Here is a 19,494-nt window from a genome sequence, read left to right on the forward strand (position 1 = left end):
CCACCGCTAACAATGCATTAACCTCCGTCATCACTATTCAAGGTGGGGCGATTGAAAGCTTATTTCACACAACAATGTCTGCTCTTATTTGTGCATTTCCTCAGGCTTTTCCAAGTATTAAAAATGATCATGAAGCACATGTGTAAATATAAAAATCAGGTACTTTTCACACAATGAACATGTTGTATATGGATTGGTGTGCAGCTCTATTGTCATCTGGTTTTCTGCTGTACAGAGATGGCCCAATGATTTTTGGCTCCAGGCTGTGTCAGCAGAAATTAATTTCGGTTGCCCCGCCTGCAAGTTTTGTCCCAGGTGGACACCGTTTTAAAACAGCCATGTGGCTGCTGCAAGCTTGTGTCTAAGATCGTTTAGCCAGACTATTGTCTTGCGGCACAAAGTCTGGTGATCATTGCGGGCTATTATGGCCAAGAACTGCCACTTAGACAAGAAGAAACCAACTGACCGACAAGTACAGCGACCAAACAACTACTTATTGGGTTTATTTCAAATATATTATACAACAATAATAGATCTTTATGGAAATAAAATGATGCAAGAGTCTCAGTGAATGCTTGAATTTGAAACAGAATATAGATTTTATTCCTGGTTAAATGATGTTTTATTAACAAAGTTCGGGAGGAGCATGTTCAAATAATCTATCCAATCATCACGTCATCTCAACCAGCAGTCAACAATCAGTAATCAACATATCAGCATGACTGCAGGCCTATATATAAACAGTCAACTCACCCATGATTCCTTAACAGTTTTCAGCATCCCTCCACCACCCCGTCTCCTCACACCACCTGGTTACTTCCTAACCAAATACTGAGCTTGGAGCCCTCTCCCCAACTGTCAGAAAAAAAGGTACGGCACTTGTCACTAGGGTGTAAGGTACAAGGGGAAACGGTACTAATATGTACTTTTAAAGTACTAATATGTACCTTTAATGTACTTATATGCACATTTAAAGTACTAATATGTTCCATTTAGGGGTAAGTAAAGTACGAAGATGTACCTTTTCACTTTTGTACCTTAGGATACTACCCCAGTGACAGAAGTGTTTGTGTGCTCGTGAACTGATAAATATGCATCTTGACTCCTTGAAGTTGTATTGCTGTCAGGCAATTGATGAGCTAATGAGGCTGAGACTAGCTTGTGTCTGGTTCATGTTTTAACAAACAAAATACTGTGTGCGCCAAATTCAAATGATTATAGTGCAAATTCTTGTCAGTTTCAATTTCATTTTGAAACATGTTTGAAGGCAATTGATCGTTTGTTCCAAAAGTACATTTTATCGTGGAGCAACAGTTTGGAGAGAATCTTGCTATGCTACGCCCATTAAATGCTAAGATTTTCTACCACCATAGTAACACAAGAACACTAAAATATAGTCCTATATTATGGAATTATGTTCAATGCATTGGACAAGCAGTTACATCTACATATGTATGCTTGTGTAGAGTATGCTTTCTGTTCTTAGCATCTTCATAGATAAAAAAAGACACCTCGGCACCAATGGCTATTCTCTTAAAAACTCCTCTACTCACTTCAGGAGGTCCATTACGTTTAATCTAATTGAATCTTTTACAGACAATAGCCTGCTCAAGAATTAGATCATTGTTTTAGCAAAGGTCATATTGGATTGATGTTGTGCAGAAAATAACCAGGGGATGATATTCAATTATAACGTCACTCTGGTTTCCATTGTTCATTGTCCTTTGTCTGTCTTTCTTGCTGGCTTCCCATCCAAAATTAAAAGACCGTCACTCATTGCTTAGTCCCCAAACTTTGATTTACATGCAGTTAGTTTGGATGAGAAATGTCTATTGTGAAAAGTTCTGGCAAAATGCTATCCCACAATTTATTAAAAATCACATTTCTTCATCTCAGTGAAGCATGAATGCCCCTATGAGAGATTCTATGTATGTGCACACACTAGCACTGACACTTATTTGAATATTTATGTGGAGGAACAGGTCCAATTGCAGATAATTTAGAAGACTGCAGCGGCTTATGCCAAGTCAGCTCGGCTCTCAGGTGCCTCAGGTGTTTTCCCATGAATACTAACGGTGTTCTTCTGGAAACCTGCCAGCCGCTGGAAAATACAATGAAATGACAATGTGTGCAGGATGCACGGAGCGTCATGCAGAAATGTGATAACACAACAATCGAATATACAGGACAATATTGTGTGCTATCTTAAAGTACCTATACTAAAGCTTCAAGTCCAATGCTTTGGGTTGATTTAAAATGGGATATGCAATCTCATTTAATCTCTTAGACCTAGTTATGCTGAAGAAGATGCAGGTGCATGTGATACGGCAGCTGTGATTCCTGTGGTATGCTTGTCATGTTTAATTAACTGTGAGGCAGGAGCACTGTCGCTTATTTTTCCCCCCGTTAGTCATGTCGAATCAATAGCCATAGGTTCTCCCTCCCCCACTTTTTTGAGTTTATCCAAGGGCTCAGTGTCCTCACTACCTGTTTGCTGACATGTCTGGCTATTTTGGTAGCGAGTGCAGAATTTAAGTCCCCTGTCATCAATTTGCCACTCAGCCAGGTCGGTGGACAAACAGAGACTGAGACTGGCTTGCTGACCTTATTGTGTGAAGCAAGCTGGCTGTTTTTTTCTCTGTGGAAATTAGTCCACAAATTGCTTAACACTGTGTCCTAACCAGCCACAATGCGACAAGATTGAAACTAGTAAAGTCATTTTTCTATTCTCACTGAAAGAGAAATATTGCCCAAAGCAACAGACAATGCCAATTAGGGCAAATGTGACAATTAAAAAACCAGCAATTAAAATTTGTTATGGATGGGGCCATGTACAACTTGACAAAAATAGGCTTCACGGTGGGAGTTCAAGATTTGCAGGCTACTTTCATGAAATCAGAATTGGCATTTGTGGGTGTTTGTCTGTGTTTGCTTTGTGATGATACAAATGCTAGTGTATTACTAAAGTAACTTGTATACAAGTTGACAAAATTTATTTCATAAAAGTTAACATATATACACATTTAAGATTTGGAGTTCTCTTTCAGGAAAATGGACCAAAAATATTGATAATTGCACAGATTTCTGTCAAACAAAATACTCACTAGATCAGTGGTTCTCAACCAACAAACTTCCAAGGCCTCAAGATGTCTTAATTTTAAATGATTTAAAACAAGCATTAAAATAAGCAGAAACAACTTCAAATCAAAATATCTCTTAGTATTTGGTAATTTTTATAAAGAATATGCATCTTTCTAGTTGTTGGCAATTTGGAGGCCTGGAAGTGGAAAAAGGTTGGGATCCACTGCTTTAGATGACTTGATATGTAACTGAAATAGAAACAGATCTTTTTTTCTGTATTGTGACATACTTCAGAGTTAAATGAACTGTCAGAAAGAAAAAATATAGAAAGAGTTCTTGGTTCAATCAGTGATTGTTGTTTGGATGGAGACAGATCTGAATGCGAGCGTGCAGTTGATTGTAAGAATGGGGTGGAGTTTAAGTAGACTGAGGGGCCGTTTACACAACACCATTTTCAACTTAAAACTGAAACCTTAGTTTATACATTTTAGCTGTTCATTTACACCTGAAAACTGGGCCTGAAAACAAACTTTTTAAAAACGGGATTCAAAAAGCACGTTTTTGAAAATGATGCCATCAGTGCAAACTAAAAAATGCAAATTTGTGAAAATGGTGAAATCATGCACATGCTTATTATGTGTTCAGTCTATAGGTGCATAGTGTTTCTTTACAAAGTGACATTGCCAACTACTGGGCTGGCAGCATAATACAGAGTTAGTAAATGGGGATCGTTTTGACATCATAGACCAGGGGTGGTAAACTCCCGTCCTGGAGGGCCTCAGCATTGCAGAGTTTAGCTCCAACCCTGATAAAAACTCACCTGACTATAGCTTTCTTGCAACTGCTCAGTCCTTGATTAGCTTATTCAGGTGTGTTTGATTAGGGTTGGAGCTGAACTTTGCAGGACTGTTGCTCTCCTGGACTGTCGTTAGCCACCCCTGACGTAGATGTCTGTAAGCGAAAAAAACACAAAAGAAAACTTTTCCCTATTTAGTATTTTGTTTGTCGTGTAAACGTACCCTAAATTACTGGAGAACTCTGGCATACGTCACCAGAGAGAAGTCTCTTGTTTTTACTGGAAGATTGAATTATGACAGTTTGATTACAAACTGCAATAAAATAAAATAAAATAAAATAAAGCATTAAACATGCATAGATGAATCGTTTACAATAAGATAAAAAAAATGCAGAAATTTAAAATATGGGTGAAATTCCATTTCATGACAACTTTAACATCTTTATAATCTGAAGGAGCCGCTGTTACTGTCAATGGATGCATACAATGGATGATGCTCAGGTGCAGTGTAAAGAATATTGTGAATTAATTATCTGTCCATTGGAACCTACTGTTTGTTTCATGGGAACCCCTAAAGCAATCCAGGCACTTTCCTCTCTATTTTTTTTTTTCTTGTTCCATGATGCTTTATCATATTGTGGCTGGTTAGGACAAACTCAGTTTAGCATGAAATCACAAAAGATTTTTTGTGCTGTGCCTATGTATGCTGGAAAATACATTGCCATAACATGTAAAGATGATCTAGGATTAGGGCACACCTTATGACCACCTGCTTTGTCAACTGTGTTATGTCTAGAGGTGTGCACTGTTGAGTCTATTTACATTATTTATTTTAAAACCATTGGTTGAGTTCATAGATTGTTGTGTAGACCTGCTTTTGATCTCCACCACATCATGGCCATTTATCTGCAGGATTTGACAGATTATTTGGCTGTTGGTTCTATTTACAATATGCACCCTCTCAAACTCTCGCTAATATCTCTGAACTCATGTAAAAACCTGCCCTGTTCTCAGAGGGTCAAACAGAGTTCAGGAGTTCCTCATTATAAGCTAAATGATTCTGCACATTATTTCACATTGCTCTTCATAAGAATAAAGTAATGGTGTAGACACAATGAAATGATGAAAAAGCTAGATTGTGTTCATCCATTTTTTTTTTTTTAATCTAATTTAAAGTACAGCTCCTGAAATATACTACATACTTACTGTGTATTTTTACTTAGCTAATTTTGGCCCCTTACTGTTGTTAGAATAGTGACACCTTGCTGTAATTTGATAAACCGTCATTAAATGCCAGCATTATATTGTTTTTTGGAAAATATTATTTGATGTGATGACAGGGAAGGTTTTGTTTCTAGGGAAATGGCCCCACATCCCTAAGTTCTCTGTTCATGAGAAAACACAAGTCTAGCAAATAATGTGGGTTGGTAGCCGCAGAACTCTGGCGTCTGCGACATAAGGACAACGACTCCCCCATCACTCTCCTGTGGGAGCCTTCAGGGAGTTTTCATTAGTGTGAGCTTTACACGGTAGAAAGAGAGCTGAAGCAGATTTCCAACAAAATGTTCCAGATTTCATGTGGCATGCGCTGAAAGAAGAGGGATGTGGTTGTTTGGTTGTGTGGAGAGGGAGTCTTAAGCCTCTGCACAGTCCTACTGACCTTAAGAACCGTTTCTGCTGATGAAAGCATTACTCCTTCACTCCAGTGATTACCAGCCATCACATCACAAGATGGGGAAGAGCAGCTTCAAAATGGGACAATGAAGAATAATTAATTTAGCCCATTACTTCTTTGACCTATATAACATGTAGAGGACATCCCAAAATCTATTATCAAGAAAAGAAGAAAGTGACCCAAATTTTTTACTCTGAGAAATTTTTATGACATTTATTTTTATGGTATTTTTTTTGTTTTAAGTAAAACAAGCAAGTGCAATAGTGGTCATAACAATTAAGACTTTCTTAGTCATAAGGAATATAATCATAATCTTGAATAGCAGCCTTTCAGTCACAGACAAAAATACTGTAGTGGTAACATGATACATTGGTAACATGATACATGTTATCAGATGGTAATTTGATAGATGTGCACCACATGACCGATTTATATGATATGATCTTCTAATTGACCGGTTTGGCCATTGCAGTCATTTCTGTAAGGACAAAATGGTTCTCCCAAAAATGAAGATTCTTTCATCATTTACTCACCTTCCAAACCCACAAGACTTTGGTTCATCAGATATTTTTAATGAAACCTGAGAGATTTGTCCTTCAATACATTATAATACATTACACCAAAACTTATTGAGCTTCAAAAAGATCATGAAAAAATGGTAAAAGTAATCCATATGAATCAAGCCATTTAATTCAAGTCTTCTGAAGGGACAAAATCATGAATGGATTTAATTAGGGCTTTTATTTACATATAAACATTGATCAATGCACATTCATAGAGCTCAATAAATGTGCTTGTTTGAAACACTCTTTTCACATGGTTTAACTTTATGCACTTTTTAAAGTGTCAGAGTTTTTTATCATTTTAACAGACATCTTATGAGTTTGGAAGGACATGAGGGTGAGCAAATGATAACAATTTTCATTTTTGGAGAACTATGTTACAACATACAATGACATTAAAGAAAATTTTGTGTATTGGACTTTTCTGTTCCATCATGTCCATTGTAGTAGAACTTGACTGTCCTGTATGAAATGCAAAATATAAAATGTAAATGTACACAAACAATAAATTGACTTCTAAAGTCACTTGCTGTAATGTCTATTAATGCTTACCAGTTATGCTTGAACATTTTGTCCTTTTTGTGACATCATGTCCTAATGTCAGATGAACCGCTCTAGAGTTCGTTTGGACGTGGACGGAGACCCAACTTTTCAGGGGTCTCGCTCCGGTTGTTTGGTGCACGCCATGTTCGGATGGCAGTGTTCACACTTATTCAAATGAACTGCACTAACAGATCAATCGTACAGAGATCATTTTTATTGAACCAAACATGCCAAGTGCAAACACACCCTGAATTATGTTAATTTGGGGGCTTTTTAAAGAAATATTCATATTTACAATTAATAATGATTAATTAAATGAATTAATCTTATAATTTTATTAAAATTCTGAATCAATTGACAGACTTATATTGAATGATTACTATATATACCACAGCATTTACATAGTACTTCAAAGAACACCACTGCATTCCCATGGTGTCGTTCAATCATGACAATTCTCTGAAGATTTTGGATATGACAATGTTAATGTATTTGATCTGCTGCTGAATTGCTGCTGCTGTAGAGCAAGTACAGGAACTTGCTACTGCCAATATATACGCTGATATGATGCAAGTAAGACATAGTGCTGCTGCACAAACAGCATATATCAAAAACCCATAGCAGATCTATACAGGTGGTGCTGGGGAAGGTGGGTGCACTGCAAACTGCTATAGTGAATGTAACCAGCCATTTAAATGCATGAGCAACAAGCTCATTGGCTGCAGAAGTGACATGAACCAATCAGCTTGTGCCAGTAGTTAATGCTGTAATTATCATCAGCCTGCGCCATCTAGAGTTTCATGACTGAACTATGTATATAATACTATTGTAATGTTTGGTCCTTTTTTGTCACGTCACTTATCAGGATATTACTTAGGTCCTATGTACTGTAACAACCTTAAAGGTGCCCTTGAATGAAAAATTGAATTTATCTTGGCATAGTTAAATAACAAGAGTTCAGTACATGGAAATTACGTACAGTGAGTCTCAACCTCCATTGTTTCCTCCTTCTTATATAAATCTCATTTGTTTAAAAGACCTCAGAAGAACAGGCGAATTTCAACATAACACCGACTGTTATGTAACAGTTGGGGTGTACGCCCCAATATTTGCATATGCCAGCCCATGTTCACAACATTATGAAAGGCATTAGACAAGGGCAGCCAGTATTAACGTCTGGATGTGCACAACCAAATCATCAGACTAGGTAAGCAAGCAAGAACAACAGCGAAAAATTGCAGATGGAGCAATAATAACTGACATGATCCATGATAACATGATATTTTTAGTGATATTTGTAAATTGTCTTTCTAAATGTTTCGTTAGCATGTTGCTAATGTACTGTTAAATGTGGTTAAAGTTACCATCGTTTATTACCGTATTCACAGAGACAAGAGCCGTAACTATTTTCATTATTAAACACTTGCAGTCTGTATAATTCATAAACACAACTTCATTCTTTATAAATCTCTCTAACAGTGTAGCATTAGCCGTTAGCCACGGAGCACTATCAAACTCTTTCAGAATCAGAAGTAAACTATATAACAGTATACAATACTCACATAATCAGACGCATGCATGCTGCATGCATGACGAACACTTTGTAAAGATCCATTTTGAGGGTTATATTAGTTGTGTGAACTTTGTTAAGGCACTGTTTAAGGCAAGCGCGAGCTCCGTGGGCGGAGAGCACAGGATTTAAAGGGGCTGCAGTTATAATGATGCCCCAAAATAGGCAGTTAAAAAAATAAAAATAAAAAAAAATCTATGGGGTATTTTGAGCTGAAACTTCACAGACACATTCTGGGGACACCTTAGACTTATATTACATCTTTTAAAAACATAATCTAGGGCACCTTAAATTTATAACACTCATGAATAAAAGTATAAAGCAAGAAACATACAGTTGTCTGGGAAATTCTTGTGAAGTAGTTCACTGCATCTTCCGGAGTGAAAGTGTTGCAAAAAGAGTGTCATTGGAATATCTGATCTTGTGACAGCCATCAGTTTCTGGAAGTGTATTTATCTATCAACATGAGGGTAATGGAAAATATATGCTACACTCCACAAGAGAAGTCACATGTGAAGTGTGTGTGAGTGAGTGTATTAAGGCCTGACTGAGTGAATGATGAAAGTGTGACGCTTGTTCCTGCGCTCCTGTCCCATGATGCCCACCTGACTCTCTCCCATCATCCGAAGATCTCATGATTTCCAGCACACCCATGGAGTCAAGAAAGCACTCAAAATACTATTATTTTCTGAAAAAAAAAAGTGCAATACTGTACACTGCCTACTATATTTCAAAAATAGTAAGCGAAATAGAACACATCATGTGCTGTCACATGACCTCCCTACGTTTGTAATGTATTTGTATTCATTAAGTTTGTTTTTCATCTAATATTTATATTTTATTTCTGCTTTATTTCAGTTGCTGAAAATTATTTTTTATAGTTTTAGTTAAAAAATAATAAATACTGATAAGTAGCCATAAATTCTATCTGGGTCTGGTTAAAGTTTTTTTTAAGGAAGAACTTCTTGGAAATGCAGCCTTTCAAAAGCTTTTTCTTTAGATTATTTATGCCTTTAGATTTCTATGGATCAATGTAGCCTTCCATAACTCCTGCTTGTATTTTAATTCATGTGTCCCCAAGTACTTGACTGAGCACTTCTAGTGCTCTTAAAATCAGCTGGCACATGAAAACAAGTCTCCAGGATTTTGTGGCCTCTTAACATTGAACTGTCTCCACCTTTTGGGCAAGTTTTAGTTCTCCAAACGTTTCCTCCTGTTCTCTCAAAGGGACTTTCCATCGATTGTGCATATTGTACAATAGGAGATTTTGGACGGGAATATATGTGTGGGTGAACATATAAAAAGGTTATGCAAACGCACACGCAAAGAGCTGTCACTCCAGTGACTCGCTTCACATTGTTTTCAGTGTGAAGTTTAACAAGGGTGACTTGAAAACCTTATAAAACACATTGTACGGTGGGTGGCATTTCCTAATTAATACCTGAAATGTGCCTTGGTTTCATCAGGGGAATACACAATGTGACGAGGGAGTACAACAAAATAAGACCTGGCTTGCATGGCTATTGAATAAAAACTTGATTAGATGATGATTTTCCCTTGTGGTTTTGGCTCACAGAGAAAACACCCAGAGCTTAATAGAGATACACAAATGTTACCCATCTGAGAGGCTTCCTTAAGGAAGTCACATTTTTATTCTCAGCTGTGCTGTGTCTCTCACAGACTACATGGAAGGGAGGATGAGAGGAAATAGTTTTCTGGTGTTTTGGACTGCACCCTCTGAAGCTTCAGAATAAAAGGAAATACTTCCCGTATATCAATTTAAAGGGACAGTTCACCCCAAAATGAACCTTCACTCTTGTTCCAAACTTGACTATGATTTTCTTTCTTCAATGGAATATAAAAGGAGAAGTGTAACAGAATGAAAGAGCTCTGATTTCTGATACTATTAGTATAACTAAGTTAATGAGACAAAGTCTTAAGAAGCCGCCTGACCAAAATGTAACCTATTATTTACAAATAATCTCTTAAATCCTATACATTTGTGACTAAATACGTTATGTCAGTTTTTATGTAAATGTTGAAACATACTAGAACAAAAACTTTGATTTTATTGACAAGATCTGGTGTGATGCATCTCAATGCACATAAATACGATTTTAGTTGTATTTTGTTCCTCACATGAAGCTATCATATGGCTTTGTCCTATGAAAACCATGCTCTTTTGTCCTTTTTTGAGATTACATGCTTTTTTATGTATGTAATATGTAGTAAAGGCTATATGGCACACCTGTATGAATCACTTATGCACATTTTCTAATATTCCTTTATGTTAAAACCTGATAAATATATATAAAGTGCATTATAATGATACTTTGTCTACTGCTTTTAGAATAATTATGCTAGGGTATGTTGTAATAGTCTCCGACACGCTGTGTTTTGTCCTCTGGAGAGGAACTACTGGAGGAACTCTCCCCCAGTTCAGCTGTATGCACATCCTGTTAAACAAAGATCCTGGTTCGTGATGCCACTTCCTCTATCCGCCTGGTTGCCCGCAGTCGTCATATTAGCGGACATCCTCTCTGCTCTGATTTAAAGACACTAAACATTCTGAGACTACAAACTAACACATGTGAGGAAATCACTAATGTGTAGATAAACTAGTTTCCTTAATGTTGGTCTGTTTTATGAGGTGAAGTGACAGTACGAGATTATATTTCACATATTTTGCTGGTATGTGGCAGTACAGGTTGGAATGTACATGTAGAGTCTGGGAGGCTCTGCTCTTTCACCTAGAGCTCTTAAAGTGAGTATGTTTATCTCTCCATCCCAATGGAATGCATTGACCACATTCTTACCAATAGGGGGCAGTAGGTGAAACATTAAACAAGCTTCCCTATCATTTTACATACAGCATAAGCCAGAGAATGTTGCAAATATTCAGAACATTTGAATGGAATGATGTCTTGTAATTGTGATACTTTGGTGATAATGTTGTAGACTTTGATATTGTAGAACTAGCCTAAATGTTAGCAGTTTTAGTTTAATATTTATTTATTTTATCTATGCAATTACTGTGACTAGTTGCATAAACTGTTAAGACTTGACTTAAGTCTTGTCTTAAGAACTAGTCTGACCAACTAGCAGTTAGACAAGAGGTAATCAGCTTACTTTTCTGATTGAAATTAGACGGATCTACCTTTCTATGTAACTGACTTTAAAAAGTTAGGACCATTCCTTAAGAAAAAAACTTTTCAGATTAGTCTGAACATCTGAATACTAACAACAAACAAATACATTGACACACTTCTTCTATCTGTTCTCCAAAATGTATATTTCTGCAGTCGCGTGTTAACTGCATCTAAGCAAAGGCATTCCTATTCAAGACGAACAGGGCGCCTGCCACTGGAATTATTGTAATACGGTTCATTTTATACTCTGTTAACAATGGTAGCTTATTTAATGCATAAATTAAGGTGTCCAAAAAATGTATATTGTCATACTTTGTATTAGTGGTATTGTGTACTGAGCGTAATCTGTTTTTTATAAAATGTATTACCTGTATGAAATTAAATCGAATGGAGCTATAGCCTACCTGTGGAATCGTTCACAGACAGCATACGCAGATGTTCATGTTCTAGGCCTATTAAAGATCTTCATCGCTGACAAACTATAGGATACGTTTGTAGATTTCTTTCAATTGACTATGTCTACGGCCACTTCATCCAATGCTCTTAATGTTCTTAAATTTCCTGTTACGACTCCGAGTGAGAAACCGCTTCAGACAATTCAGTGCGCACAGAAAACTGAAAGAATAATTCAAACTTATTTGTGAACCTGTTTACACCTGGTATTAAGATGCGTTTTGGTTGAAAGAATCACAAGTGGACGATGCTAAATATAGGTGTAAATGGGGTCTTGAGCTTTTCTACTTTCAACCACTTCCAGAGGTAATTGAAAACACATTAGATCAGATCAAGTGGTCGTTATGGGATTATGGGACATTATGGGAAGTATGCCAGATGGGATTTAAACTTTGTTGGCTGAAGATGCAAGTTTGGTTTGAAGATGAAAAATGTACCAAGCACAATGTTCTCTCACCATTCCTGATTTCTAACACACTCACAGCATTCGGTGTGGTCTTGCGGCTGTCAGAGCAGAAACCAACAACATGTTCTCCAACCAATAAGAGCGTCTACTAAAGTTGCGCCCCTATCGACAACAGGACACTTTCATTTTAATGCATTGTTCCCTTTTATCAGCGTCACATTTCGGGTTTCACGTAGCTCAATTGGCAGAGCATTATATAACAATATATAACAATATGCAATCATGTGATCATGCGATCGTGGGTTCGATCCCAGGGAAGGCATGTGCTCATAAAGTGTATATGCACTATAAATCACTAAGGGTAGGTTTAGGGTTGGGATGGGTGTAGTCGTTAATAAAAAAAAATAGTTTTGTTAAATGTAAATAGGACAAATGGTGTAAAAAGTCCACACATTGGGTCTCATTCATGAAACACGAGCAGAACAAATTTTTGTGTAAATCGTGTGTAAAGTGGTTCTGGTGTAAATTTTCGGATTCATTAAAATATTAGTATTTTCCAAATGTTAGTTGGTACGAAAGAAATCTACACCTGCTCCCAGCCACGCGTAAATAGTGCGTTCAACATCCGAACCTTTTGCTCATTAATAAGGCTGCATTTTAATTCACCTTAATAAGGTACATATTTACACAGCATTTTGAAAAAATATTATATATAGTAATTACATACGTTTTTTCTTTTTACTTTTATTGTGAGAGCCAGTAATAGCATCTGCAAACGGAGCACTTTAATCAAATAATTAATTGATTTCAATACGGTTGGGCAAACTAATGGCCCCTTAATTGTTATGGAAATTGTTTCCTATAAAATGGCCAAAATCCTTCGTTTGGTGTCATAATATGATGCCCATATATAGTTGTCAGTCGGATTTAATGGGCGGGATTTATGGTAATTGAGAATGAGCGTGCACGCGCGTCCCATTTACGACTGATTGGAATTCATTAACACACACACATTTCACTATCACTTCTGATGTTTACGAAGTATTTGTGAATCAGGAGAAGAGTTTTCGGGAAGGTCTCTTTACGCGCAAATCACTCACATATTTACTCGTATATTTACCAATGTTTCATGAATGAGACCCATTGCATTTAAATGAACACGCATTTTGATTAATAACGACAGTCATACGTCATTTCATGACGACAGACGTAACACGACACTGTCATTATTTTTATGCCAGATAGAGGGCGCATGACTTTAAAACGTAAATACAGGTCGTTTTTTTGAGGACATTCTAGAAACCAAAGCTGCTGCTGTCGTGTCCCGTGTGCATTCATATGTAAATTGCTCAAGCTTATTTTGTCCATTAGATCGAAAGATCCGAAAAAGCCCATACATTTACCTGCACAAATTGTTATCAAATGTGATTTTAAAGGTATAGAGTAGACTTACATTTTCTGAAGTAAAAGAAATGGTACTAGTGATGCATTAGCAAACATCATGAATTATATGTTCAATGAAATGCTTTGTTTTAATGAAATCTCTCTCTCTCTCTCATCAGGAGGCATTTGTGGAGCTCTACAGCAGGCAGAGGGACTCTGTGTTTCGCAGCTCGTGGTCGTCAATAGTAACGGTCTTCGGTCTAGCCGCTCTCGGGGCTGTTGGCTTGACCATAGGAGCCTACCTTGCTCAGAAATGAGGAACTTTCCCTTCCTTTGCTCGCTTGCCCTCTCTCCCTCCAGTCAACTCTCTCCACTCTGTCTAAACCCCCTCCTCTGCTTTCCCCAGAAGACATCCATGTCCCAGGACTGCTCCTCTTCAAAGCTTTTCTCCCACTCTCTACAAGTCTTTCTTCTCTGGCTTCAAACACAAAGACAGAAAAGACAGGAAATGAATGCACTGCCGACCCATCATGAGAGGATGGCAGAGAAGATGAATAATGAGGTGAAAGAGACATTGGCGGCAGTGTCATTGGCAGAATTAGTTCAGATCTCAAAGTGAGTTTTAATTGTAGCACCTGTCGGATATTAGTGTTCTTATACATAAAAATGATGGGAAAATGCAAAGGACAAGAAACATCTGGAGGTTTTGAAGATCTGTGGTGATTGAAAGTATCTTTTGAAGACACCAGCACTCTCCACATGTCCTTTAACAGTCAGATTGATCTTAGGAGACAATCTGCACTAAACTACCATCGTTGGTCTTAATTGTTTTTGTAGGATTAATTGTAGCTTGTCTTTTACCAAATTCAGACTAACGTTTCTTGCGCTATTGTCGCCATCCTTGTATCATAGTGTAAGAAAGAACCAGAAGAACTGTGAGAAGGAAAGGAGAGAAATGGCATGAACGTTAAGGCAATGTCCCTCTAGCCACTGGATTTTGAAGAAATCTCAAGCTCACTGATTTCCAGATGGAACAGCTGAAAATGGATAGTGGGAAGCCATTTTCTCTTTGTAGCAATAGCAATTTAAAGAGCTTTATTGAGGGCTTAAGAAGGGTTTCCTTGAAGTGCTTGGGGTCAAAAATGATACAAAGAGGACCGAATGGGAAAGTAGTTTTCAGACTTTGAGAGAGCCTAGGTTAGACTCTTTATTGACATGTTCAACAGATGCATGTGAGCAGGTCAAAAGACCTCTATCTGTACAGTATGCGCAGAAACGACGCTTTATTCTTCTTTAATACTTCAATTACACTCTTGTCCACTAATGTTCAGTCATACACCACAAGAAGCATTTGGGTGGATCTCAAAACTGTCAAGAGCAAGTTTAGGTCATATTTCACCCCCAAATTTAAAAAAAAAACACAAACAAAAAAACCCTTACAAATGTTTGGGGTCAATGCGATTTTTTTTTTAAAGAAATTTAGAAATTAATATATTTATTCAGCAAGGATGCATTAAATTGATCAAAAGTGTCATTAAAGACATTTATTAAGTTATAAAAGACTATTTTTCTGAAAATCCTGAAAAATATCTACACACACATGCACAGGGCCTAAAATGAACACTCTTCAAGCACCTAATGTGAGTTAAAACCGCCGTTGACATATATAAAGCACATTTCCCACTACGTTTTTTTTACTGTAATGTAATTGTTCAAATTCAATTTGTTTATTATTTAGGGTGAAATGTGACTGGGACATGCTTTCATGAAGTTCCCCTAGTGGTCCAGATTTTTCATCACTATTATTATTATTATTATTTAATTTTCAAAGCATCATGTTCAGGGATCAGTTGGGTTCACTATAAACAAATAGAAATCTGCAGTAGAAATCCATTCTGTGTTCCTTGGATTTGGTGTTTACAGTTATATGTGCAATCTTTCTGATGTCTGTTCCCAAAACAGCATGCTTAAACACAATCCTGCCGCATGTATAAAGGATTGCCACGCAGAAAATGAAAAGTTTAAGACCAAAACTTATGAACAAGAGCAACTGTATACAGTGTGTGCCATGGATCCAGCTTTGGTGCTTTTGTATCGGCCGCCTTTGAGTTCACATGGAACCAAAATGAAACTTTGGAACAACAAAGGGACTTAAAGCGTTCCAAGAAGGCGACGGTTATTCAATGTTTGCTCCCCTTATGTAGTATCGGAGGTCATGTGCTGCATCATTACCTATGATCTCCTCTACAGACAGTGGCACTGTATGGGGTGCTAATAAACTTTTAAGAAATGGGTGCCCTCTTCAGTAGATCTTACATCCTGAACCAGTCAATGTTACTTGTTATCTGCCTTTATGGGTGTATGTTCATTTTATAATGTGATACTGTCTAAAATACATATACAGTATTTTAATAGGTGGTTGATAGATTCATTTGGAAATCAACCATGTCCAGAAAAGCAGATGAACAGACTACACATGTAAGAAGAACTTCTACTGACATGTCTGTGTGTAATAGCATGGTCAACCTGTCTGAAAGGATTGAAGCTTTATGTAAAACAAGTTAGCTTTCAAAAGGAACAGTTTATCCGGTTACTATAGTGTCATAAATAGATGCTGTTTGTCTCTAGTTTACAGTTGTGATTTTCTCTGACACTAACATTTGTTAAATTGTTTCTAATAGATAGATTTCGTTCTTATTTCACCTTTATTTATTTTTAGGTACCTTAATACAATCATCCAACTGTAACTTCAAAAGATCACGTAGAGTTTATTTCATTTTTAGGTTTTAGATTCTCTGAAAGATTTGGAGCATAAGTATCCTAATTTGCTGAATCAATGCTGCTTAATGTAAAAATGATAAATTCTATAAATTACAATGTAATTGCCTGTTCTGTGTGGCGATGTCATGAATATTAATACTTAATTTCATGTAGTCACTGTTTCTATAGCGGTTTATTTTTCGTCTTAACTGCAGCCCATTAAAATCTATTCTGCTATTGTATTTTCACTAGTGATAAGTCAATTTTAACACTTCAACATAACATTTTAATGATTAAGATCTTTGGAGAAAATTCATGAAGCTTGAGTTGGAAATGTTACAAGAAAAGCAAATGTAAGATATTAAGATGATTTTTTTCTTACACCAATCGCACATAATAGTTTTTCTTGTAAATGCACTGTAAGCCCAAATAAGTTGGCAAAACTCAAAAAATTTGAGGCAATCAGTTGGTGAATGAGTGCACTTGTCACCAATGGTAACTCTCCAAAAGCCTGCATTAACATATACTCTTCTAAATTAGCATAACAAAACAATAATCACTACTAAATCTCCCACTTGACATTAATCTTGCACCAAAAAAAAAAAAAAAAAAAACATTATATAATACTTAATTTTATCATTTACTCTCCCTTTCGAGTGCCATGGGCAAAGCATACTAGGAAATAGAAATCCCAGCCCAGTTTCAGTCAAACTTAAGTTCATACAACTCAAAACAATGAAAAAAGTTCAGTTTACTTAAAATATATCAGTTCTGTGAACTTGAAAGAAAAAGAAAGTGCTAAATACTCATAAAAGTTGATTTGACTGAACTAATTTGTTTAATTTAAGCTTGTCCTACTCAAACCAACTAATTATTTTGAGATTTAGGCTTTACAGTGTATTTAACAATTTAAAGAGGGTTGTTTAAAACAAGAAACAATTATTTGCTTAACCTTATTCCAGATATATTCTCCAAAAACAAGTCTTAAGATCTTACGCATTTTTGCTTCTCAAGTCGATTTATTTGGCAATATTTCATTGGGAAACACAACAACATAATGCATAAAACATAACCAAAAACTTCAGTGCTACAAGTATGCAAATAGGTTTCAAACATCTCACTTCAGATCACGGTTAAATTTTGTACATTAATTAAATCCATTAATGTCTCAAAGTAAAGGTGATTTTACTAAAACCATTGTGTTAAAATTGAGCTTTTGCTTTAGAAAATACTATGTCTTTCGAACATGTCTTTTAGTTTGATGTTTGGAAAGTTATGTAATTTATATAAATATATATAATATGCTGTATAAATGGACTTTTCTTTGCACTATTATATTTGAGTGCGTTGAAACAGAAGAAATTTATATTAGTCTATTAACAAATGCATCAATCACTACAGCAGGGGTGACCAAACTGTCCTGCAGAGTTTAGTTCCAACTTGTCTCAACACACCTTCCTGGAAGTTTCTAGTATGCCAAGTAAGACCTTGATTAGTTGTTCAGGTGTGTTTAATTGGGGTTGGAGCTGAACTCTGCAGGACAGTGGTCCACCAGAAGCAGGATTGGACATCCCTGCACTAGACCGAGGGTTCTCAACTCTGGCCCTCAAAGTCCACTTTCCTGCAGAGCTCAGCTCCAACCCTAATCAAACACACCTGAAGAAGCTAATCAATGTCTTCAGGCTTACTAGAAAAGTACAGGCAGGTGAGTTTGATCAAGGGTGAAGCTGAAATCTGCAGGAAAGTGGAGCTTGAAGGCTAGAGTTGAGAACTCCTGCACTAGACTGTATTGAACGCATTGATCTGTCATGGGCACTCGCTGAGCAACACATACTTATAAACATTCAAAAATAAAGGTGAAAAAGGTCACACTGTACAGTAGACACAAAATATATGTCTGTATCTGAATGATCCTGTATTGTGTTGTTGTTACACCTGGAGCAATTTCACTATGAAGAAAAGCTGCTATACTTTATGTGATAGCAATGCACAGGACACACAAAGTCACCATGCTGTTGTGTATGATCATGTGTCACTGCTTGAATAAGCTACTAGAGTCTAGAGTCCTTCTGTTCCTGCCAAACAAATTAAGATTCAATAAAACGAATTTAAGACGCCATTGCCTCCGTGAAATGACTGATTTCTGGTGATTTTTCTGTGAGGTAATTCAAACAAACATCAGAAGGCAGTGTGTTGCAGTCACAGTCACTAAAGGGAAGGACACGCACAGATACACACGAACGCAGATACAGTAGGTACAATGGCCATAAGCACTGGGTGGGGGTTATTTGTTCACCGTGTCCCCTCAACTTCAAAGACGTCCCAGAGCACGTCACATCTCTAATCCCTCATCCCACTAAATGCCATGCGTGTAAAAATAACTCCCGCAGGCCAGCTTTCACTTCGCACTCAATCTCTCTCCTCACACGCTATTTCTTTTTCTTTAGCTCATGGCGTTCTTCAAAAAGACACCACTGAATCTGTGAAAAGCATGATGCGGTAAAACGAAGGGTGACTGAGAGCACGACAGACAGGCAGAGAGACAGAGAGAGAGAGAGAGAGAGAGAGAGAGACGGTTCCCTGAGGAGCGAGTTCATCCCGCTTGAACCGCCCTCCATCCCCTGAGCGCTATCTCTCCCTTTCTCTCTGTCTTCATGCATATGGAAGACACGACATGCTTTGACTGGAAAAAGAATTGAAAATCAAAGCCAGACGCGTGTGTGAGCGACATACCAATAGTTGTGTGCTAGTTTTGGTCAGAGTAATCAATATTTGGACTAGTTGAAATGTACTGTTTTGTTACAAGAATTTTACCTGCATGTTTCAGGTTATGTTCTGACAAACAAATGAAAACAGCAGGGAATGCCAATGCTAAATGTAAAGAACATAATGCGAATAAAGTCATTCATGTTTTCAGTATCTTAAATGTGTGTAACTTACATAGTGATAGAATTTAGCTATCCCTTAAATTTTGCATTAAAACGCTGCTTTAAAGGGTTAGTTCAACCAAAAATGAAAATAATGTCATTACTCACCCACATGCCGTTCCACACCCGTAAGACCATAACACAAACACAAATTTTGATATTTTTGATTAAATCCGATGGCTCAGTGA

At 37.0% G+C, this 19,494-nt stretch overlaps 1 protein-coding gene across 3 annotated transcripts in view; it reads left to right on the forward strand.

Annotated features, from left to right (window-relative positions):
• Window positions 1-19,274, forward strand: part of bcl2b (BCL2 apoptosis regulator b) — a 57,030-nt gene extending 37,756 nt beyond the window's left edge. For all 3 annotated transcript variants that reach the window (XM_067362566.1, XM_067362568.1, XM_067362567.1), the window contains exon 3: window positions 13,799-19,274. In XM_067362566.1, the coding sequence (XP_067218667.1) occupies window positions 13,799-13,936 (138 nt within the window). In that variant the 3' untranslated portion in view covers window positions 13,937-19,274. The remainder of the gene's footprint in view (window positions 1-13,798) is intronic.
• Window positions 19,275-19,494: the final 220 nt, after the last annotated feature.

Source organism: Chanodichthys erythropterus, chromosome 16, assembly GCF_024489055.1.
Source record: "Chanodichthys erythropterus isolate Z2021 chromosome 16, ASM2448905v1, whole genome shotgun sequence".
In the NCBI taxonomy this organism is placed as follows: Eukaryota; Metazoa; Chordata; class Actinopteri; order Cypriniformes; family Xenocyprididae; genus Chanodichthys; species Chanodichthys erythropterus.